The 25,226-nt window shown below is 40.5% G+C and overlaps 1 protein-coding gene across 7 annotated transcripts in view; it reads left to right on the top strand.

The window, feature by feature from the left end:
- The window catches only part of LOC125744849 (microphthalmia-associated transcription factor-like), a 34,940-nt gene extending 9,857 nt beyond the window's left edge, over positions 1-25,083 (top strand). For 3 of the 7 annotated variants that reach the window (XM_049017127.1, XM_049017129.1, XM_049017128.1), the window contains exons 2-10: positions 2,495-2,747; positions 14,389-14,619; positions 16,488-16,583; positions 17,310-17,427; positions 18,239-18,331; positions 19,205-19,261; positions 19,561-19,636; positions 20,036-20,183; positions 21,694-25,083. In XM_049017127.1, coding sequence (XP_048873084.1) covers positions 2,495-2,747; positions 14,389-14,619; positions 16,488-16,583; positions 17,310-17,427; positions 18,239-18,331; positions 19,205-19,261; positions 19,561-19,636; positions 20,036-20,183; positions 21,694-22,104 — 1,483 coding nt within the window. In that variant the 3' untranslated portion in view covers positions 22,105-25,083. The remainder of the gene's footprint in view (positions 1-2,494; positions 2,748-14,388; positions 14,620-16,487; positions 16,584-17,309; positions 17,428-18,238; positions 18,332-19,204; positions 19,262-19,560; positions 19,637-20,035; positions 20,184-21,693) is intronic. The other 4 variants (XM_049017130.1, XM_049017133.1, XM_049017131.1 and 1 more) reach the window with 2 other exon arrangements.
- The last annotated feature ends 143 nt before the right edge of the window (positions 25,084-25,226 follow it).

Genomic DNA, 25,226 nt, shown 5'->3' with positions numbered 1-25,226 from the left:
GGAGGCCTGTAGAGGGTGTTGTGTGGGCTCTGTCAGACTCCGTTGTGATGAGCCAGTGGTTCAGCCTTTGGGTATCATGCAGCCAAGTATGAGCTTCCAGAGAGAAATTAACCCACCTATGACATTGTTATCTTTAGTATTTTATTTTCTATTTAAATTTTAATTTACATTTTCATCTTTAAAGGAATGATCAAACTCGATAATTAGAATTCAAGTACAACATGTTGAAATATATTTTTGTATTTTGTGTAACTATATAAATAATTATTTTTTAAATAATTATTATTTCCAGCCTGCTGCCCCGTGTCTCCTATTTTGTAGATCTCATGTACACTGTGTAATGGGGAGGTGCTTTTAATTCTTTTAACAGAGCATTATTCTCTGCAGATTGTGTGTTTTGGGTGTATTAGATTTACTTTTTTTATGAAGTTATCAGTCTGGCAGTTCCATGAAATGGTATTTGTTTCTAATGTTCTCCTTCTTTGTTGTATGGTTAATACACCTGCTATGGGTAATATTAATGCAGCAATACAGGCAATGGAGAGAGCACATGCAAACTCCGCCCACACAGAGTGGAAAGTGGGATTCAAACCCCCAATCCTGGTAGTGTGAGCCACCATGCTGCCCACGCAGAGTGGAAAGTGGGATTCAAACCCCCAACCCTGGTAGTGTGAGCCACCATGCTGCCCACGCAGAGTGGAAAGTGGGATTCAAACCCCCAACCCTGGTAGTGTGAGCCACCATGCTGCCCACGCAGAGTGGAAAGTGGGATTCAAACCCCCAACCCTGGTAGTGTGAGCCACCATGCTGCCCACGCAGAGTGGAAAGTGGGATTCAAACCCCCAACCCTGGTAGTGTGAGCCACCATGCTGCCCACGCAGAGTTGTCGCTTCTATAGAATGCTCTATATTCAACTTCATAGGATATATGGGTTTTATGATACTATAATTTGATTGCGAATTGTTTCTTTCAAAGAATATTAAGAGCATTCTATGTATAGTGTATTCATACATTGCTCCTAATGTTAATTAGGTCAGTTTGTCTATTGTTCTATATGTTCACAAAGTCTGCTTTACGATTTCTGAATTTTAAATTATTGGCAATTTGGAATGACGTTGAGGATGCTTTGATCAGTTTTCCAAGGTTGCTATGGCAGTAACTGAAATACAAATAAATTAGTCACACCAGCTAAACTTCTTAATTCTGCAGAATTAAGCTGTGTGGACATTGCATCTGTTTAGATTGGTCCTGCCCCGCCGGTATGTCTGTTCCCTGTTCGGCCAGCAGGTGTCGCTGGTCTTTAGCTCCTAGTGTTTCCATGCCCCCATGGCCGCCGTGTGGCTTAATGGGCTAAGCGGTCGGCTGTTGTCCAGACTCCCCTTTTATCTCAAACCCACAAGACTCACCATGTTTGTGTTTTTTCTAACATTTGGTTCTTGTTTTATTCCTGTTGTGTATTGTTGTATTTTGACATGGTTCCTTATTCTGTAGCTTTGTTTTATTCCTTGTGCCACAATTTTGCAAGTTTTTAACCTGGTTTCTCCTAGTGTTTGAGCCCTTAAGTATTTATTATAATAAAGTCCCCTTTTGTGAGCCAAAACATGGATCGTCTGTCCTTCACCATGCCCATCTGTAACACTGTATAAATGAGGGTTGTGTAAGCATTGGCATTTGTAAATAAAATAGCATGACGTACACTAATTTTCAGTCCAGCTGAAGATGCATGTAACATCAGCTAATTAAATTATTACACTTGGTTTTTTTCCAGCTGGATTTAATAATAGCAACATTGAAAACAATTATGTTATTTTTGGCCAGAATTACTTGGCAATTTTCAATTAAATAATGGACACTCAAATATAAAACAATGAAATTGTTGTAAATATGTATTTTGTCAAAACTGGGAAAGGCAGTTGTAGTTCACTAAGGGATGTAATTTTGGTGATGATTCACTGCTTAGTCGACAGGCATCAGAGTATGTTGTAAAACTGAAGCTGACGTTCTCTTCTCTGCCAGGATGGGGACGTGCTGCTTTTATTAAGCAAGCCTGAGTTTATTACGCATGCAATCCTGAATGCTCGGCATTTTTCCGCGACTCAGCCAGCTAATTAGTGCGATTATTATGCATCAGTGCAAGCCCGAGTGCGGGCTCATCAGAAAGGATCAGCTGTTTGGCTGCAGCCCTTAAGCCGCTCCAGCCTTTGAGGAGGGTGGGATTCTGAAAAAAAATCCTAAGTCTGGGATTCCGTTGGACAGGAAACGTGTGTAGGAGAGTCACACTCCAAAACCACACTCCTTTGCTCTGTGCTTGGATTTCCTCCTTATCATTTGTGTTACATTTCGTGATCCCCCCCCCACCCCCGCCCCCCCCCTTTGCTAAACCTTCAAATGTTTGTAATTCAGAGAGCCAGTGCCAGCAGAAGCTGCTGTTTGTGTTCTAATGGAGCGTTCCTCTCGTCCCCCCCCGCGGCCCTGCCGACGGCCACGCCCGCAGTAACCCCCCCGAGCAGCATGGATCTGCCAAGCCGCCGCTGAGCTCCTCTGCCATGACGTCCCGCATCCTGCTCCGGCAGCAGCTGATGCGAGAGCAGCTGCAGGAGCAGGAGCGCCGCGAGCAGCAGCGGCAGCAGCGGCAGCAGACCTCGCCGTTCCCACTGCCAGCCGGCGGCAGCCAGACCCCCGCCATCAACGTCAGCGCGCCGCCCAGCCTCCCTCCTGCTTCGCAGGTGCCTGTGGAAGTACTCAGGGTAAGGCCCCTCTCAACACCACTGGTCCGCCTTCCAGTGCTGGGCCCGCGGTGTCGTACCCCCAACCACGGGGTTTGGTGCTACTTTCCCAGCCTTCTATCTGGACCTGAATTCTGGGATGTCTCAGTTAGCCTGCCTGCCTGGGGTACTACGGGGACCTGTTATGTGTGGATTGTGTAACATTTCTATTGTTTTTTCTTTTTTATTTTAAAAGTGCTTCGAAGTTGAAGGTGAATTTTTTTATTCAGTTCAATGACATTGCCAGAAAATCGCAGAGCTAAAAGCAAAAAAAGAACAAAAAACTAGTCATAAAGAGTGAAGTTTGTTAAAAATTCATATGGGGATTATCTTTTTCTGAAAGAATTTCTCTTTAATACATGCTGTGTTTCCAGCCTTTTGGAATTAGGCATCTTTAATCCTATTTGCCGAGCTACAGTGACGTCTTTTCGTAGCTTTTCTGCCTTGTTAGCTTGGGAGACCACAGACGTTTATTATATCTGTGCTTTAAGTGACATCGTTGATTATTATCATACGTATCGCAGGTTTGGGAACACATCAGACTCTCAGCTATTGGTAAGAGTTACATTGTGAATGCAAGGATTTTTTTTTGCTTGTTTGCAGATTGTTTAATGAACTGGCAATGAAGAATGCAAGAGTTCTGTAGGCAAATAAGTAGGTGATAGATATAGATGAAGGAAAATTTGATTTGATTTGATTTGATCTGATTTAATTTTAATTGTCCTTTGTGAAGATTAATGTTCCCTTGAGTGTTAAACATGCATGTGGGCAGGTAGGGTTGGGGGAAGGTGGGGCATTTCTGTTAGTCATCAGCTTGGTGATTTTCATTCAGAGAAAAGGATGGACTGGCTGGCGTAGTTGGAATGTGTTTGCTGCCAGGTGAGAACATGTGATGTTATGCTTTGTGCAGGCTGGGCAGAAAAAGTGCAGAAAGGTTGGAATTTGCAGACATGGAGGATGCTTCCTATTTCCTGCTGAATTTCAGGTTGTTGTAATATTTAGTTTGCGTAATTAGCCCCATAAAAGTTTCCAGTTGATGAGTGATTGGGAACAGTGGAGGTTTTGAGAAACTTTCAGCATATAGAAAATGATATTATATTTTTAATGTTTTGTGATTACAAAATTTCTTACAAATGGAAATGAATATTTAATTTCCCAACAATCTACAGGCCTTTGCTCTACTATTTAACTGAAAGTTATAGTATCTAGAATGACATGAATATGAATAATTTACGAATATGTATTATTTTGTGACTGTGGCCTTGTACTGTATTGTGGGAAAAGGAAAGATTGATGGATTTAATTTTGAAAACTGCTTAGGTTAATCATATGAAACATGTATAGACGCTCCTCTACTTACGAATTAAATACATTCCGAACGGCCGTTCGTAACTTGAAATGTCCAAGTTTGGCTATACGCAAGTACAAAGAACTAGTATGCTGGGAGTACGCACGCTACGCTGCTGCGCGGCGGGAGTAGCGGCCAGAAGTCGTACTTCCCGGAATTGCCGCACACAAAAACAAATTCATGTTGCGGACAGGAAACGGGAGCCCAATGAGCACAATTTGGACGTTCAGTCCTCTTCGTTCGTATGTCTGAAAGTTCGTTAGTTGAAAATTCGTAAGTAGAGAAGCGTTTGTATTTACACCTCTCTTCTTACCACATATATTAATTGCAGGTTTAGTTATTTATCGCACTGATTATATTTCACTCCATGAGATTGTCACAGGAAGCCAGAGTACCTTATTTGTTTGCATTTTTTTTAAGTTTGATATTAAACTTGCCAAATAACAGAGGCTGCTTCTTATATTCCACGCACACTCTAAAGTGTACGCATATCCTTTATTGTTACATCTTCATCTTTGCATTTGTCCTATGCAAAAAGTGATAGATTCTAAAGCGTGGCAAGCTTGGTGCGCTTTCCCTGAACACGATTCCTTAGGCCTCTCCCCACTTTTCAGAGAAGCTACCATAACACATCCAGTAGACTGAAAGTCACACTGAAGTGCCTGTAATCCTGGATGTGCTTAAGCGAATTCCTCATTGTCTGCATTACCTAAGTGAATCGGCGTCTCCGGCCAGGACCTGCGCCGTGAGGCAGTCTCAGCCTGGTCATCCGAGAGTAGATTAACGAAGTGCTCGCAAAACCACACAGGCAAGAAAGATTAGCTTAGGTCTACCAGATTGAACCGCATTACCTTAAACGTTACGTTTAAGCTCCAGTGAATTTATTAAGCAAGGGATTGGTTTATGGTTTGGGATAAAGGTAAGCACAGTCTGATCTCACATGAAACACAAATTCACCAAAAAATGCCCCACTACATGCCATGGGGATAATACAGCTTTGCAGTAATGTTTGGATCCTGTCTTGTTTTACACTGTTAGAAACATTACTTATAGTTTAAAGGACTGTTGAGGTTACTTCACATGTGTGTAATAAATACCTCATATATTTTCTGCCCAACTTCAAAAAAAGGGTTCATGGGATGAGAACGAGAAAGTGACAAGGATGTGCATTGTGCTTATGCATCAGAAAAGTTACAGCTATGTACTGCCTTTGTTTTAAAATCATTTCTATTAGTTATTATTAGTTTCTGGGAAAAAAAACTACATTTTACCACTTTTATAGAATGTTTAGCCATTTTAACTAATCTGAAGTTCTTACCATCTTTATCACAACATGCAGGGGCTGACATCTGCCCTTTCATAGAGAATAGAGTTAGTATGTCATATTAGATGATGGGTGGGGGTTGTTGATCACCGACAAAAGCCTTAAGTAGTGAGGAGCATGGTCACATGACATGTATCTTGTGGTGCTTGTAGTAAAGTTTCCTACTATCTGTCTGTCTGTGGGGTAGGGACTCCCCAGTCCTTGCTCTCTCATACTATCCTGTCTGTCTGTGTGGTAGGGACTCCCCTGTCCTAACGCTCTCATACTATCCTGTCTGTCTGTGAAGTAGGGACTCCCCAGTCCTTGCTCTCTCATACTATCCTGTCTGTCTGTGTGGTAGGGACTCCCCTGTCCTAACGCTCTCATACTATCCTGTCTGTCTGTGAAGTAGGAACTCCCCACTCCTTGCTCTGTCATACTATTCTGTCTGTGGGGTAGGGACTCCCCAGTTCTTGCTTTCTCATACTATCCTGTCTGTCTGTGAAGTAGGGACTCCCCCCTCCTTGCTCGCTCATACTGTCCTGTCTGTCTGTGCAGTAGGTACTGTCTGTCCCTGCTCTCTCATGCTATTCTGTCTGTCTTTGGGGTAGGGACTCCCCACGCCTTGCTTTCTTATACTATCCTATCTGTCCAATTTGTCGTGTTCCTGCACCCATATCAACTTTTAAATAGATATAAATAGATATAAAGACCAGGTATTTTTATCTTTTGATACTGCTGCATTTGGTATTCATATTTGTCCATACATGTACCCAAACAACATTTAAGAGAGTAATTCATTTAACTGACAGAGGTTACTTTCAGTCCTGCAGAAAGTTTGTTGTGTTTTAAAACCTCAGCTACTTCAGGCTACTGTGTCATGCTTGCGTGGCTGTTGATGATGTGCAATTCTTCAAAGTCAGCCCAGCATTTTACCTGGGAAAGCATTTGTCACTCTCCTTGATGACTGTTTGTCTGGGTTACTTTATATCACCTGAAATAATGGATTTTTGGAGATACATGTTAGTTATTGTGTACCAGCCCCATGTTAACTTGCTCCCCTAGCTTAATGGCTCATCAAAAACTTTTTTCTGTAAATTACTGCACATGGTAATGGTTCATATTAATCCATCCATCGCCTGTAAGTACTTATAAGTACTGAGTCTCTGTTAGCCTGGTTTCTGCCCTTGGAAACACAGTGTACAATCCAAGGGACATCTGAATGGGTTGCTGGTCTGTTGCTGGACACACAATCACATGCTGTAGGCATTTTAGAGACACTGCAAGTTTCTGGAAAAAATCCAAATAACAAAAGGCAACCCACTGGTTAATATATATTGATTTATATTAACCAATGTTGATATAATGAATATAATAGTCCTACCTGGTGTTGGTGTGGAGTTAGCCTCATCCTGCTGAGGTGGTCTTGTGTCCAAGCGTATCTTTGAAGTGAGTTCTGCAGACTTCCTATGCCTCCAAAAAGAAACGTGATGACTTTAAGTGGCTTTGAGATGTTGCTTATTATGCCGTTGCACTATGGCACTGCTGCTGAAATCTCAAATCTGTTTAGTTGAAGGGTGTTGATTAATCTCCTTTAACCGCACACATAGTGCAAGGTGAATCACAGTAGAATTGTCACTACTTTATTTTCTTTATCACGTTAGAATCGGACAGCATTGCCCATTTTGCCTTGCCTTGAATGTTCTTGTTAATGTATGTAACCTGTGGCAGTGTTCACATCAGAGGAACACTATGCCGGTTAAAAAAAATAAAAAATGAATGACTGGTATATGTGAGGCATTCTTCCCAAAGACTGGGTAGCTAGTATTATGTGTTTAGTTGTCTGTGTAAAAAAAATCATTTACTTCTTACCAGTGGAAAAACGTGCTGCCTTCAAGGGCTACATGCAGCACTGCAGGGGTTACATGCAGCACTGCAGGGGCTACATGCAGCACTGCAAGGGTTACATGCAGCACTGCAGGGGCTACATGCAGCACTGCAAGGGTTACATGCAGCACTGCAGCCACTTCAGCAGAGAATCCAATTGTATCCAAGCTGAGACTCGGCAGCTTGAAACACCGATCAGCCTTTTTGGTTTCATTACAATTTACTATAATTCTATTACAATCAATAGGAGTTTATCAGTCACCATTTTAAATGCTGGTTTATGTTATTAATAGTATTTAATCCTCATGTAATATTACATTTGCTCGTGTATTCCATGTCTGTGTGTGTGTGTGTGTGTGTGTGTGTGTGTGTGGATTAGGTTTATATTACATTGTGGGGTACATTTGATCCCTGCTTTTTTGACATTTTGACATTTGACGTTTTTTTGACTGCTTATAGTTAAGGTTAGGGCTGGGTAGAGGTTAAGGTCGTCATGTTGGGATTAGAGTTTTCCCCATAGAAATGAATGGAGAGTCCCCACAAAGATATAGTCTGTCTGTCTGGTTCTTGGTTTAACAATGTATCTTGGGCAATTGGATCACAAGAGGAAAGCTCTAAATGCAAATGCCAACACACATTCTGATCCGATCACTCCAGTTAAATTAAATCCAACTCAAATTAAAATCCAGGTTCAGATTATGTATTAACACAAATTGTTAAATAGTGAGTATTGTTTGTTGGCTCATACAGTTGGAATTTTATGTGTTTTAAGTTTTTTTGTCTATCATTTTTACCACATTTTATTCAGTAAAATCCTACTTTGAACATTTTATGAATCTATAACATTGTTACACTTACAAGCATTATTTTTGTGTGTATCTAGTGAAATGGTCTGTCTGTCAACTGACAAAACTCATTGGTTTCATTTTTATGAGCAACTTTGATAGAAATATTATTGTCTTATGAACTACAGGCTCTTGGGGCTAATTTATGTCACTATGTCTGTGTCTACTATATGTATAATATTTGTGACCTTTTTTTTTTTTACTTTTTCTGATAGTGATCTTTAAAAAGCTACAGGAACAAATACACTGCTATAGTGTTCTTTGCTATCAGCTGATTTTCGGTAGGTTAAAGGCGAAAGGGCCTCCAGCTTTGCCTGTAAGACTCTTCTAAAAATACTGCATGTCCATGAACTGACGGTGGATAAGCTGTGATCCTTCCAATATTGCACAATTTGCTACGGGGGTGGGGGATTTTTTTCATCCCTGTATTTTACATACACTTAAGCAATAACATACAACAAGGAGTGCGGTTGTACCCCAGTATATCACGGCTGTGATTTGGTCATAGGCTCGACTTTGACTATGTTATTGATGTTATAGTTCATCAAGTAGCATTTATAAATTAACAGTGATAAACCACAACAGATAATACTTTGCTTGATTATTTATTTAAACATTTACAGGCATCTACTGAATTTTTTTTTATGTTTTCCCCTAGCTAACTGTTGACTGTTGGCAAGTAATACAAACACTCACTCCCAACTACTTTGCATTATATTATAATTCACAAAATACATTCATATTTTACTGCTAAACTAAGACACATTTCCCAAAAGCTCCTGTTAGCAGCTTAGATAGTTAAAACCATTCAGTTGCCTGGTTCCAAATGTGTAACATGCTAATGTAATTATGAACTACGCTTTTGGGAAACGTGCCCCCCGTTCTGCTTTTATTTTTTAATTTTGCGTAACAACTTGGCATCTTCTGTTTTTGAACAAACAGAGAACATGTAAGTTGCATCATTTGTGTGAATTATATAGATATCTTTAGCGCAAAAGTGAATATTTTATGTAAAATATCTTATTTTCATTAAATACAATCTGTAGTATTTTAAGCTCTTTCACAACATGTATTTTGACAAACATAATAAGTTAAATAAAGTGATGGCTTTGTAGTCTTCTACTTGCAAAAACGTCTCATAAATATAGTGAGAAACGTTAGAACAGCCCAGTTACCAACCGTTTGCATTTATTGATAAAGACAGGTTTTTACAGTAGCGGTCAAAATTAGAAAGCGTGACATTTGTAATTTACAAAGTTACCGCTTACCCAAATTTGCAGTTGTCCATGAACTGAAGAGATATTTTTATCGTATTTCCTCAGTGAAACTCTCTCACATCCCAAAATAAGAGGTTACAGCGCCACAGTCCGTGTAAACAGAGCCCAGACATGTGCTCTTGTGTTCACCATTTGAGTACTTTTATTAGCAAGAAAATATTATATCTTTGATTCATCAAAATAACCTCCTCTAGCACTTATAACAGCAGATAAAAACTGAGGCATTCTTTGTACAAAGGAAATTAAATACTGCTCGTGGGATGAAACTGTTAAGTAGTGCATTTAGAGTTAAAGGACAGCCTAGAATTTGACTATGCCATCACCACACAACCAGTTACTAGCATGCCAGACATGCACTGTTACATACCCTCTCCATATTATATTTGAAAAGTAGACTGCTCAAGGTGTCTCGGGCTGTTTTTTTAATGTTTCTATGACATAAACTCGCAGAGTGTTTTAGACATTTTGGAGAGATTAATGTTTGATCCCGCAGGGGGATCAGCAAGAATTAAGTTTATGTAACAGTTTTTAGACACCTGTAAAGCAGAGTGATACATCTGATGTGAAATGTCCGATTACGGTAATACTCTGATAACAGCACTCACAGGGCACTTCTTGTCCAGTCAGATTTCTTGGTCAGAACTAACTGTTGTCTAATGTGTACCATCACTGTCCCATGAAAAGCATGTATCTTGAAAAGCCATTATTTCAGGAGATAAAAAGTAATCCTTACCAACAATAATCGAGGAGAGAGACAGAGGCTTTTCCAGTTAAAATGCCGGGCTGACTGTAGAAAAAAACATTGCACATCGATTTGCTAATAGATTCTCCACACATTGTTGATGAGCTGCTCAGAACTGGAAATTCTTTTTACAGTAAGACCTTTGGGGTTATAAGTCCTATTGATCAAATGTCAGTAAAGCTCGATAACAGAAGAAGCTCCTTCTAAGGGAGCAGGAAGTAACACGAGGATTTTACAGACAGACAGTAGTGGAACAGTTACAGAAAACCCTTCATGGTCTTGAAATTGGTTGATATGTTTGCTCTTCTTGACCCCGGATGCACATATATCCTTATACAAAAATCCTTGTAGCACAAAACCAAACAGGCATGTGAAGATTTGCAACCATATCATGCTTGTATTACTATTCACAAGTAGACAAGCCAACCTTGTTATGGGACAAGTTGGAAAGCACTCTCCACAAGTAGCAGTGGATGCGAGATGTCTGTTTCATAAAGATCATCATTTAGCTTTTTTGTTTCTTCTTTCATTGAGATAAAGTAAAAAAAAAATCATCAGGACTTGTCCTAAATTTCAAAAGGGTCTCCCAAGAGAGATAGAGTATACAGTATACCTACCATTAATTTTACTAGGCAATTGTTTGTACTCTATTCAGCCATGGATAGCTGTTCTAGGTTCACCCCCATGCACTCTAGTCATAGCATAGTATAGAGGAGAACACGGAGCAGTCACCAGATGAATAAAGTAGTTCAAGAAGCAGATACCATATTGTAAGATACCATATTGTATAGTATCTAAAGCTATTTTTGTTGGCCAGAATAAAACAGGAAAAAGTGCAGCCTTTTTCAAATGTATGCATTTTTAAGACATGTGGCATCAGCAGATGGCACTGAGACTGACCGTAATACCGTGGAGCCTTTCCCAGTACCCCAATCATTACGTGTTGTTTTCACACTTGGCTCGATTCAGCCAATTTAAGTGGACATGGTGTGTTTTCTCCACAATACGGGCCATATGTGTATGCTCATTATGAGCTCAGGCCCCCAAAAAGCAAACTGAACTCAAACCATCTCATTGCTTTATGCATTTTTGGCCACTACGGGATAAAATTTATTGTTGTAACCAATAAATTTTGAATTCTGCTGCATTCTATTTGAACTCAGAAGTTGTAATCCATGGCTGAGCAGCTGCATGCAAGCCTCACATCACCAAGCGCAATGTCAGGCGTTGGATGGACTGGTGTAAAGCACGCCACCACTGGACTCTGTCGTGTGACAAAGCGTGCTTCCCAATCTGGCGGTCTGATGGACAAGTCTGGGTTTGGCAGATGCCAGGAGAACAGTCCCTGCCTGACTGCATTGTGCCAACTGTAAAGTTTTGTAGAGGAAGGATAATGGTATGGGGTTGTTTTTCAGTGGTTAGGCTAGACCCCTTAGTTACAGTGAAGGGAACCCTTAATGATTCAGCAAACCACTATGATTTTGACAATTCCAGGCTTCCAACTTTGTAGGAACAGTTTGGGGAAGGTTCTTTTCTGTGCCAGTGCACAAAGCAAGGTCCAAAAAGACATGGCTGTGTGAATTCGGTGTGGAAGAACATAACTGGCCCACACAGAACCCTGACCTCAGCCCCATCGAACCCTTTGTGATGGACTAGAACGGAGATTGTGAGCCAGACCTTCACGTTCACCTCAAAAATCTGTGAATGCAGTCAAAAACTAAGAATGCCAGAAGTCTCATATTTTATTTGGTTGCTTATAGTTAAGGTTAGGGCTGGGTTAGGGGAGTAAAGTTGGCATGTTGGGATTAGAGCTTTCGCCACAGAAATGAATGGAGTGACCCGACAAAAATATAATTACAAACCTGTGTGTGTGTTTGTGTGTGTGTGAGAGTGTTGAAGTACCATCTGGGTCTAAATGTTATAATAGAATGCCATCTTGGCCAATGCAAATTATAGCCTCAGTGATAATCAATGCTGTGTTTCAGCTTCTGTACGTTTCACTGTAACTAATTAACATGCAGTGAGTCTAAGGATGGGGTACTTTTCGTCTCACAGATCGATCCACCATATAGCACAAACTCAAAAGCATTCGCATTCCTCAAATGCAATATATGTTTGTTTTAGTAGTAGTTTTGGACATCTTCTGTGTATGTGTGTGAGAGAGTTGTGCATTTAACCGCCTGCTGTGAAGCAGTTTATCACTGTATGTTTTTCAAAAGACTGGGTTTTGCAGCAGCTCTGAGTGAGAGGTGTCCTGCCTCTCACGCATGTGTGTGGTGTGCACATGCTTGCAGTCCCTGCCCGCGAGTTCCACAGTCCACGGGCTGGTGGTTCCGTCTCGCCTCGAGACGCCTCGGGTCCTGCAAGCAAACAGGCCTTGTAGTCTGTGTTGAAATTAAAATGTCACAGAGGAGAACAGGCAGTCTTTGCATCATGGTTTGCACTCGTGGGCCTCCTCATTGTAGTAAACACTTGCGGGGGACCTCTTCAGGGGTAACCATGTCTCAATCTGCGTAAGTTAGAAGAGATTTGAGCACCTTAGAATAATCTCTCTGCTTCCCCTTTTATTGCCTCGAAGATATGATTGTATCGAGTCACAGGCTGTGTCCTAAGTGTGCTTCGTTAAAACATTTTTCATCTTCAGTCATTCTTAATGGAGGTATAGTTTTAAAATGAGTGTTTTTATAATTTTTGGTTGTTCGGTTTTGTTGTATGAGGGTATTGAATAATTTTTAGGGTAGTTGAAGAAGACGTCCTTTGAGCGTAGTTCTTAGACTGATACACATCGCTATTGCTAACATTTAAAATATGACAGCTTGAGATTCTGAAACGCTGAACTGGCACGTGCAAGGAAAGTGTCTGTTATTGATGTGACATCTATGTAAAATTTCCTGCGTCATTCAGTTGTTTAATGCAATGAGAACAAAAAGCTAAAATTTTAAGTTAATTTGCAGTTGATACTTTTGTAAAGAAAATTATTCTACTATCATGAGACATGGGAAATACTCATAATTATTTACTATCTTATGAAATGTGAAACATAAGTTGATTTCTCCAGAATAAGGAGAATACAAGGAGACCGTAGCTGATTAAGAGGACCGTGTGAGGTAATGTAATGTGTGTCCACAAAAAAAAAATACACATAAGCTTATATTTTCGAGTATTTCCTGCTTTTGAAGCAACAATGGCAATAATTGTAATCTGGATTCTTAGAACAAATAATGTTTTCTACTGGAGGAGTGTATCTAAAGGTTAAATGTTCTTTGGCCTGAAGGGAATGTCCGTTTAGGGACAGTGACTTGGCCTCAGAATGGGCTCCTTGAGATACAGTCATCCTGACGTCAGAGCAGCTTTTTAAGCACATATGTCTCTGTCTACAATAAAACAACACAGTGGCAGAAAGGTTCACTGTTTTCTTCTAATCATCTACATGCATAACTAATGAGCCCTTCAGCTTTTAATAACTTGGTCTGGCCATGTTCCACCCCTTGATGGTCTGCCTGTCTGAACTGCGATAAGGGAATTTCTCATTTAAGTCTTCCATCATCTGAAGACAGGATAAAAGCATAAATGCGGCATGTTGGGGATGCTTGAGTACAGTCACTATCAGGTATGGTGTGTGTTTCTTGTCAGTGCTACAGGAATTCCTGTTGTGATTGTAAACAGTATTATTTTTTATATGTTTGGCCGCACTTCTACTCTGCAGATTCATGTAGTTAGATGAACTGCTGCCTCTAAGATGCCTGTGTTACACGTACAGTATGCGCTCTGTAGTGAACTGACCTCCGTCCAGGGTGACCCCTAACTGCCCTGTTTTTTTCTGAGGTGTCAGACTCACCACAACACTTAAGCAGTCAAGAAAAATGTATTGAGATATTAATGATAACGTGGGTATTCAACTCCGAGTACAGTCTAATCATAATATAAATATGAAGGCAAGATTGAACTTTGTGTGTTAAAAAGTGAGCCCTTTCTATACAATAAATGTGCCATATACTATGAATTTTCTCCACATTTCTCAGCCATTAATTTGATGAGGTTACTTTTTTGCTTGGAATTAAAGTCATGCTTCCAAGAAGCTCCAATCAGATACAATCAGGATTTTAAATCAGTATGAATGGTACCACCTGTGACAATAAGGATTCGTTGGATGCATAAGAAAATGAGTGTTGCCAAGTAACTGGTCCTGATCCATCCTTCTCCACTCTATCTCCCACGCAGGTTCAGACTCACCTGGAGAATCCTACCAAGTATCACATTCAGCAGGCCCAGCGGCAACAAGTGAAGCAGTACCTGTCCACCACTCTGGGAAGCAAACTCGGCACACAGGCCATCAGCCTGCCCTGCCCCAGCCAGCCCATTGAGCACGGGGGCATGCCCCCAGCACCTGGCAACAGCGCCCCCAACAGCCCTATGGCACTACTCACCCTCAATTCCAACTGCGAGAGAGAGGTAGAGCAAGTAACGTATGTCCATGTTTGGCACAGAAGGCAACATGCTATGAACGTCTGATTATTGGCCTGCAGTACAATGTGATTAATGCAGTACATTCCCTACCGTAAATCACACATCGTGTGATTCATTTAAATACTCTCCTCCCCAATATTTGTAATTTGGAAGGGTACTCCTACAAATGCATATGCAATATGGCCAGTTGCAAAATGAACTACCAACAGAATTCTACTGCTAACTTTTCACTGCACGTCTTTAGTTAATCCCAGCAGTACTGTTTTAACAGCAAAAGTTGGTTTGCACTGGTACAAACTGTTGGTAAATCTGGCCCTAAGCATTCTTTATAAATGAATGCAGGATGTAAGTGGTTTTATGAAGTACATAAAACTATTTGGAGGCTAATAGTCATTTATTGTAAGATTAATTTAAAAATGGCATTTGGTTATTTTTCTAAACCCAAGCATAGCGTATTTGTCGAAAACGGTGTTAATGAGAAGTAATCTTTATTTGATGCAGATGTAGAGCTGGCTAAGTTGCATTATAACATAACGGCATGTGTGGGACACAGTCATTATCAATAACAATAACTTAAGCTTCAAGAAAACCATTTCATGACCTATAATAAAAACATCCATCCATCCATCCATCCATTTTCCAAACCGCTTATCCTATTGGGTCGCGGGGGGTCCGGAGCCTATCCCGGAATCAATGGGCACGAGGCAGGGAACAACCCAGGATGGGGGGCCAGCCCATCGCAGGGCACACTCACACACCATTCACTCACACATGCACACCTATGGGCAATTCAGCAACTCCAATTAGCCTCAGCATGTCTTTGGACTGTGGGGGGAAACCGGAGTACTCGGAGGAAACCCCACGACGACACGGGGAGAACATGCAAACTCCACACACATGTGACCCAGGCGGAGACTCGAACCCGGGTCCCAGAGGTGTGAGGCGACAGTGCTAACCACTGCACCACCATGCCGCCCCCATAATAAAAACAAATGTCAGATATTTTCTGTTACAGTTTTTAAAAATAATATTTAGGTTTAAATAATGATTTTTGTGTCTTTAATGACCATTAATATTTTGCCCATTTTTAACATATTTTGCTATGTTCCCAGTGTATTATGTAGGATTCTCCAACGATCATACACATTGTAGAGAAGTTGTACTTCTACAACTTCTATCCATAGAAATAAAATTATCAAAACTTGAACTGAAAATAAAATATACTAAATTGAAATATTTTTTTAAATAAAAACTATTACAGTCTAATAAACCACACTGAAAACTAAATAAAATTTAATTGGATTTCAAATGAAAATTGAAAACAAAATTAAAAATTAAAACTGAATAAAAAAATCAAAACTCTAATAATAACCTATGTGGGGGACAATATATACATAAGTTATTGCAACAGAAAAAACACATACAGCAACTGAGTAACAACAAATCCAAACAGCAACCAATACATACAACTAAAAGGAAACCATACAAATAACAAGTGTGAAGGATGGGTGAGCAGCTGTAATCTGGAATGTCCTTGCTTCCACATTTCAATCCAGAATGAAAATGTAATGAATGAGTGTCTTGGCAAAATGACGATGTAATTTCCTAAACAGCAAATCAATGGTACATGTACAACACGATTTAATATGAACAAGATCTTCCCTTCCTTTTGCCTCTTGCCAAGTATGATCCCTTTCCATTTAAATGCTAACCGTGACGGGTTTCTTGCAAGCATAAACCTTTGTAAGCATAGGATATGAGGATATACCTGTGTAAGCTCGGGTAGTACGGTTCCCAGAGTATGATGGATTTATTATGTGCAGTGTCATAGTGTTTATGTTCTTTAATTACAGATGGATGACGTCATTGATGACATTATTAGTCTGGAATCGAGTTATAATGACGAGATCCTTGGGCTTATGGACCCAGGACTCCAACTGGCCAATACGGTATGTTACCCATTCTACTCATCTCCTTCACACCTTCAGCAAGCAGGTCTGAAGGTACAATTTTTATTGTTAACAATATGTTAACATCAAGTATGGTTTGAAATAGCAAATATTATTTATTTTCCTATGAGATTTCCCCAGATGCCATAATGTGTGGATTTTAGAGAGGTGACCCGAGGAGGGTACCGTGAAAGACGATTAACAAGCTTGAGCCATTCAGTGGACAAAGTGTTTTGTTATAGTTTACATCTTTATGATGATTGCAATATATTCAGTGCTTTATTTAAGTAGGAAATTAAATACAGACCATTGGAACAAGGAAGTTCAATTGAATCCTGTGGGGATACACCATACGATGTCTGCGTAGCATAGAGAGTTCTCATTCCTGGTCTTTCCACATACTGTACGCAGTGATTTTTAATCAGAATGCACCGAATTAATGCAGAATAATGAGCTGGATGGCAGAGCAGTGCAGACACTGGGTCATGGTGACGACCAGGACTGAGAAGCACGGAGATAAATCTCAGTAGTTTTGTGTCTTGTCTCCCTCTAGTGACTCTCAACAGCCGTTACAGCTACCGAGTGCAGCAAGTCTATTGCAGGTCTCTGAATGTCCCTCTGGTTTAGCAGCAGTGTCTGGGGTTTATTGACTTGATTCATCTGTTGCTGCAGATGTTTTGTTTTTTTTTTCTTTGAGTTCAAACCCAAATCTGTTATGTCCCACAGATCCCAGTGTCAGCTAACCTCCTAGATATGTACAGCAACCAGGGTATGACCCCACATGGGCTCTCCATTAGCAACTCCTGCCCTGCCAGCCTGCCCAACATCAAGAGGGAACTTTCGGGTAAATGCACGACTCCACACCCTAACCCTAACCCTAACCCCACACCCTAACCCTAACCCCTAGCTGGCACAATGCGTGCAGAGGATAGTCTGCAAGCTAGGGCGGGTCTCCTTCAAGTCCACTGAATATTAGGTTTGTGTGGTGCAGCTCATTACTGAGGATGGTGCGTCTAATTCATTATCAACTAAAACCCTAAACTGAGCACTTGAAGAGTTCAGAAGCTCAGCGGAAATAATCTGACGCTATCCTCACACAAGCATAACTCGGCAAATGAGTTTGATAGAACACAGGTGGGATAAAATGTTTGAGGTTGTGTACCGGCACAAACATCCCTGGGTTACAAACATCCGACTTACAGACAACTTGTGATAATGAACGGAATGCCATAAAGCCTGCAGTATTAAAAAATCAGGTTGAATACAGTAGTTTGTGATGATGAATGCACATGCAACTCTGCAACATTGAGCAGCTTCAGGAGTTCGTCTGCATGGGGTACAGTACAGTACCATTTGTAGTTACTTTTATTATTACTGTATAATTATTATTATCATGTGCTGTATTATTATTTTTCTGACTAACCTACAAATTCGACTTAAAGACAGGCTTAGTGAACGGATCTCATTCATAACCTGGGGACTGACTGTATTGCATTATTTCTGTGTCAAACAGGTGTCAAAATCATACAATATTTGTTCCCTCAAATCAAGTCTTGTGTTTAGTTTTTAGCTTGCTGGTAGTTTATCAGCACAGTACAAATATCCATATTGTGTGCAATTGAAAACCCACAAAGAAAATATAATGTGCCAAATAGTTACCCCTTCCCTGGCCTTGGTGCACATGCTGGACAAGTCTGGATCCTGTGACAAGTTTGAAACCTATCAGAGCCCTGAGGGCTTTCCAGTAGGTACGTTTCACTATTTGACTTTCAAACGTGGCATTGTTTTGTACAATTAGATACACTGTGTATATGATATCAAATTTCTCTTGTTGCTGAAACCAATGTGAAATTAATACATTCAATGTAACTATGTATATTTTAATCTAATCAAATGTTATTCTGTGCTGATGTAGTAATTACACTGTTATGTTTAATTAGAAATTTGTCTTTTTGCACTGCATCAGCAAATTGATTTTTATGGTGCTTATTATCAGAAGCCTGAAATGTGCACAATCAGTTGCCATGTAACTTTTTCAATCCATGCTAATTATTTTTTACATATGATTGCAAGTATATGCAACATTGCACACAATATGGGATATACTAGCATTTTTCACCCAGAAGCAAATCCACCAGGTCTTTTATTGTTTAAGCTGAAATATACGAGCAAACCAACTAAAGGGATTTGTTAGAAGCATACTTGATAAATACATTTTACATTTAAGATTTTATCATCGAGATTCTACCTGTGCTGTATCATTCCGTTGTTTTACCCCAGTTCCGATTCTCCTACCTTTTGATAGGAGTCCTATCACCATAAACAGAACCTGAAATGGAAGGTCAAATGTTTTGGACCACTAAAATTTACAGTTTTCGCTATAATTTACACCTTTCCTGACAGGCCAGGTGAAAGGAAGTCTCAGACACTGTTTTCTGATGGAGCAGAAATGAATCAGAATCAGAATTACTTTATTAATCCCCGTGGGGAAATTCTCTTACATTACAAAAACTTTGTAACAGACAACAAACGATGTTGCCATCCTGGTTTCTTCAGTGCATATTTCTGTGATGCTTTAACATCATGTCCCTAAATAAATTTCCCTTTCACTCTGGTTACAGAGACTGAAATCAGAGCTCTGGCAAAGGAAAGGCAAAAGAAGGACAACCACAACTTAAGTGAGTTTTCTCCATGTCACGCCCAGACCTGCTCCGTAGTTATAGAAAGCTTATTGATTTATATATTTAATTGGATTTAATTTGTAATGTTGGGATACTGAGAGAAGTGAGAGAACTTCAAATGTTGGCTATAAATCACATAAATAGTTGTCTATGCATCAGCAGTAATACTCTGTTCATGCAAGTTCTTTTTGGACAAGTATATGACGTTCATTTTTATCTAGTCATTGACCTGACTGTTATTTCCAGTAAAACATATTAATGTATTGTTTTTTTTTTTTTTATTTTGATATCTTTAGTTGAAAGAAGACGTCGTTTTAACATTAATGATCGAATCAAAGAACTCGGAACCATGATTCCAAAATCAAACGACCCGTAAGTGTGATGTTGTATCCAGAACCACTACTGGTTGTCATTCATTTTGTGATGTTGCAGAATTTCAGATTCCCCCCCCCCCCCCCCCAAAAAAAAAAAAAACAGAACTCAAGATAGAATCACGTGTATCTTCTTTTCTAAATTACAGACATAAAAATAGCAGTACTATAATGGTAATGGAAAAATATGTTATTTAACAAAAACAATTGTAAAAGAATATAGAACACAAATGTAACAGACAGTATTGAATAATCATGGTTAAAATCGTATCCTTTATGAATTAACAAATGCTGTTTCTTGAAGGATTTCTCAGTTTTCATAATAACTGTATACATTTGTCTAGAGCTGTGTCCCATTCCTCGTGTTATGTTTGGGGTTCTGGGTTTCTGAACTCCTCAGGGACATGCGGTGGAACAAGGGGACCATTCTGAAGGCCTCCGTGGACTACATCAGGAAACTGCAGCGTGAGCAACAGCGTGCAAAGGAGTTGGAGAATAGGCAGAAAAAGCTGGAGCATACCAACAGGCACTTACTGCTGCGGATACAGGTAATCCCCCAGCCCTTCCTCACTTGGCACAGTCCAATTTTGCAGGAGATCCCTATTGAGAAGAACAATTTTATCCTTCCTTTAGTGAATCAGAATCGTTTGTATCATCAAGTACTTTTAGATGTAATGAATATACTTTGGGGTGTACGGCAAAACAATCTTGAACAATCAGGACAATCAAAATAATGTGTCTACTGCAGATAATTTTCATGTCGGAGCAGGTTGAACAGGTAGGTGGCGGCGGTGGGTGTAATGTGCTTAGTGTGATGTAGCTGCAGTGAAACAAGACGAATGGCCACAATGGTAGCAGAGTAGAAGTGCGCCATCACCGTCTTTGGCAGACTGAACTTCTTCAGCTGCCGCAGGAAGTACATCCTCTGCTGATCTTTCTTGGTAAGGGAACTGATGTTCAGAGATGCTATTTAAGAGATGAAGGTGTCAAGGAAGCAGAAACACTCCACAATTCTGAGTCATGCGGAGTGATGAGGGTCGATGATGCTGAGCTTCTCCTGTGGATTATTACAATCTCCACTGTCTTCAGAGCATCGAGCACCAGATTCTGCTGGATAACAGAGTCTCACTTCTTCAGGCAGACTCATCCCCTTCAGAGATCAGTCCAATGAGGGTGGTATCATCTGCCAACTTCAAGAGTTTGACAGAGTGGTGACTAGAGGTGCAGCTGTTTCATGAATACAGAGATTAGTAGTAAGAAAAGCACATAGACTTTAGGGGAGCTAATGCTGTTGGGTTAGGGTTAGAGATTTCCCAGCTTCACATGTTCCTTCCTGTTAGAAAATAAGTCTGTAATCCACCTGCAGGTGGATTCAGGAACATTGTGCTGGAAGAGCTTGCTCTGGAGCAGAGCCGGGATGATGACGTTGAACACAGAGCTAAAAACCACAAGCAGCGCTCTGGCATACGTTCCAACAGAGGTGTTGAAGGATGAAGTGTAGCGCTATGTTTATTGCATCGCTCATAGACCTATTGGCTCTGTAGGAAAATTGCAAAGGGTCCAGGAGTGGGCTTGAGGAGGGACATGACAAGGCGCTTGAAAGACTTCATCGCTACAGAAGTGAGGGTGATGGATCTGAAATCAATATGTCTGGTGATCCCTGGTTTCTTGGGATTAGGAATGATTGTGGAGGATTTGAAGCAGGTTGGCACGTGGCATGTCTCCAGTGAGGTATAAATACTGGGGATAGTTGGTCAGTGCAGTGTGTCAAACTGGACTGAGAGGCAGAGTCTGGCCCAGCTTGCTTTTAAGGGTTCTGTCTCTTGATCAGTCTGTTAACATCCCCTGAATAGAGTAGTTGTGGATTGGGGGAAGGGGCTGGCTATTGTTGACATTTGTTACATGACCTGGGGTTGGATAAATGTGATGTTGTCATCGGTCTGGATATATACAGTAGTAATATAGTAATGCTCATTTATTCATGTGTTTGCAACTGGGTTAAACATAGCAACACTTGTGCCAGTGTAATTTACTTTAGTGTATGTGTGTGTGATTCAGGAGCTGGAAATGCAGGCTCGCGCTCATGGATTGGCTGTGGTTGCCCCCACTGCCCTCTGTTCCCCTGAACTTGCAAATCGGGCCATCAAGCAGGAACCGGTCCGGGGAGACTGCAGTCAGGATCTGTACCATCAGCAGCAGCACGCGGCCTCCAAGCCGCCAGGACCCACCACTCTGAATCTCAGCGACGGCACCATCAGCTTTAGCAATGGGCCCCCGGCCCAGAGAGAGCCTAGTGTGTACAGCATCGCAACCAGGGGGTCCTCGAAGCTGGACAGCATGCTGATGGACGACACGGTGTCTCCTGTGGGTGTGGAAGACCCGCTGCTGTCCTGCGTTTCACCAGGGGCCTCCAAAGACAACAGCCACGAGAACAGCATGATCATGGAGGAGAATGAGCAGGGCTGTTAGCGGGCCGCGCGCCCCAGGCCGGCTCCCCAGGCCTACTAACAGCTTGTACAGTAACACTGCTGCTGACGCTGCTGCAGAGGAGGACGTGGTGGTGCAGTCTACTTCTCAAGTATTTCTTTTATTGTTTACATTTTTTCCCTTTTCCTTTTTTTTCATTTTTCAAATTTGTCATCCACCTCATTAAACTAACAGTCTGAATCACTGTATGATCACTGATAGATATTTAATTAAATTTGAGTAGGGTAAACTGTAGTCAGCTTTAATCAAAAACCATTCATTTACTTTTGCAATTGATTTTCTAAGTCGTTAAAATGTTAAAAATATAAAAATTTCGTAAGATGAAGGTTAGAGATCAATGAAAAAGAAAGTGTCATTCCAAAGTCAGTCCTTCGCTCCTTCAGGTGAACCTCCTGGTTTATCTATCCAATTATACTACTACGAAGTTTCATAAATGAGAAGAGGCTGAAGAAATGTTGTGTTTAATATTCACAAATGGTTTTGATAGTAGAATTCTTTATGTTTCTTTCTGCGTTGCATATTTTGTGGCTGTAAAGAATTCAATTCGACCCCCTAGAAACAGTCTCCAGAGAAGCATATATTATGAGAGTTGGAGATTTCAGGTTCAGTAGCTACAAATCCAGACTAGGATTTTGTTTCTACCAACCAGTTGAGTTTAGAGTCACAGTCACAGAGGACTCATCAGCTTGGTAAAAACAAAATCTTGGTCTGGAATTGTAGCTTCTGGACCTAAAATTCCCAACGCTGGATATTATACTGAAAGCAGTATTTGGTAAATTAAAGTGACATTTTCCTCATGCATATGGTGCTATCAGAGGCCCCAGGTTTGATATGCAAACCCCTCTTTTCCAGCATAAATCTCCCGTTGTGATGTATCCCACTGGATGTGGCTGCATGGATGGTGCCACATCATCCTAACAACAAACCCCTAAAATGACATCACCCTTATACATAAATACATCCCCATCACACTTTATTCATTAACTGTGCTCAAGCCCTGGGAATGAATTTTACCATATATCATTACACATGAAAGACCAATCAGACTAGCAATCTCTTAGCACAAGTCCAGGGTTTTAATCACTATGCCACCTGCCGCCATTAACTTGGAAACCAACAATATTAATATGCAGGGATGCATCTCCTTTCAGCACTCATGCTTCTTTTGTGTGATTGACCACTTCAGTTGTAACTTCCTGCGTGCCAAGCATCCTATTCAATGCAGCTCTCAAATGCAGACTCTCTATAATTTATATCAGAATCCTCTTGAGTAGGACAATATGATGATGGCCCATCTGATTAACATCATTTTCATTTTTAAACTTTAAAAAACATGAATGTGGTGATCATTTCCGTCATGGCAAGTTTGAGAACGAGAGTTCTCAAAAGAAAGAGTGTATATGCAGGTACACAAAGAGTGTATATGCAGGTACGGTTTGTGTTTGTGTTCATCATGGGCTTCGCTTTGCATGCCTCTTTGTGTCTCACAGTAACTTTCAGGACATTTTTATTGTGCTAAAGTTTATATTGAAAAGGAATATAAGGAGACTTTTTTTATTATGACTCGTGGACGCTGTTACTTAAAACTCAAAGATAACTTGGCTGTCAGATATGAAATGAAGATTTGATAAACAGTTTTTGTATATTCTAAAGTTTATATTGCACTCATGCTACTGTATGACAGATGGTAGTTGATTATATGAATAACGGGCTTTATTGTTTTATTTCTTCTGTTTAACTTCAACATAAAGTTGTAGCAGTCTACTCAATATTACGTTAATGGCAATAACCATCGATGTTAGATATCAGAGAGACATTGCGCTTTCTGAAAAGGTGAATTTTTTAAACGAAAACAAGATTCTCTGAATCGCAATAATCGAATATGCAATAAGTATTTAATGTAGATATATTGTGCCTGTGTATTTTAGACATCAGGATCAAGTTCTTTTCTGAAGCTCACCAGTGTTGAGACAACAACGTGTGATGGAAAAGGTGGTTTGTGAACGATGTGCCTTAATTTTAAGATTCAAGTTACTTTTATTCACTTGGGCAGCTGGTGAATGGAAGGTTCCTGCAGCTCCCACTGAAATGGCTTTGTGGTCAACTGGGAGCCACTGGGAAGCTCCGTCTTCAGCTACTACAAGGAGGCGTTGTTGTACGTTTGCAGGGTGGAGAGTACTGTAAGATTTCTTGAAGGATGTTCGCGTTACCGTGGTAGGTGCGCAAGACCAACTCTGGTCTACAGAAGAGTAGTGCTCCATTACTTAGCCTTCTACGTGTAGCCTTAAAAAAAGTCTGTAATCCAAATGTTCACTCTGTCGGAGTGTTTTTATTTTATCAAAATGTGATAGTGTGGACTGCCAAAATGTTTTGCCAAAATCGAAGTGACGGAATGTCTTTATATGCAAAGCAATATAACGTAAACTTTAATGTATTTAATGTATTGCCGATTTTTTTTCTGCTTTTTTAATTTGACTGACGGTGTCGGATCTGTCAAATAAACTTTTCTTTACTGTATGAAGCAATATTTAGGTCAGAGCAATATAAGGTGATGGCGTAAAGCACAAACATGCACTTACAGGGTCAGTGTCTGAACACGCGATACACTGGAGAATGCTTCCTCAGACCATGGGTCTGCGCTTCACACACAACTGGCAGTGGCTGCCTATCACTCCCTCCACCGGCTGGTGGAACGCAGCCACTGCGTATTTAGCCTGCCAGGCATCTGTTGGGTCCACGCCTGCTGCCCGTCGCCTAGCGGATGCCTCTCAGGCTCTGCCTCCACACAGATGCCTGCTACTGTAATGTGACAATACCTTGTTCACCCTAGGAGACGGGAGGCTGTGCCCAGTGTGGTTAGTTACCGACGTAGTAATGGAATTGTGATTAAAAAGTGTTTTCTTTGAAACTGCATATGTGAACTACTTCATGGATATTAAATATTAAAGACGATTAAATGGTTTTCAGATATAGTCTGAGTGATTTGTTCCCTTATTCTGATATAGCATTCCATTTACAATTTCATTCCTGCAGGTGCAACTTTGTTGTTAATAGTGAATGTTTTAATACAGTAAAAGGTTTAAAGCAGTCAAGCTTCAGGCAGC

Source organism: Brienomyrus brachyistius, chromosome 6, assembly GCF_023856365.1.
Source record: "Brienomyrus brachyistius isolate T26 chromosome 6, BBRACH_0.4, whole genome shotgun sequence".
In the NCBI taxonomy this organism is placed as follows: Eukaryota; Metazoa; Chordata; class Actinopteri; order Osteoglossiformes; family Mormyridae; genus Brienomyrus; species Brienomyrus brachyistius.
Note: the sequence above shows the minus strand (reverse complement) of the source record. Positions and strands in the feature narration are given on the sequence as shown.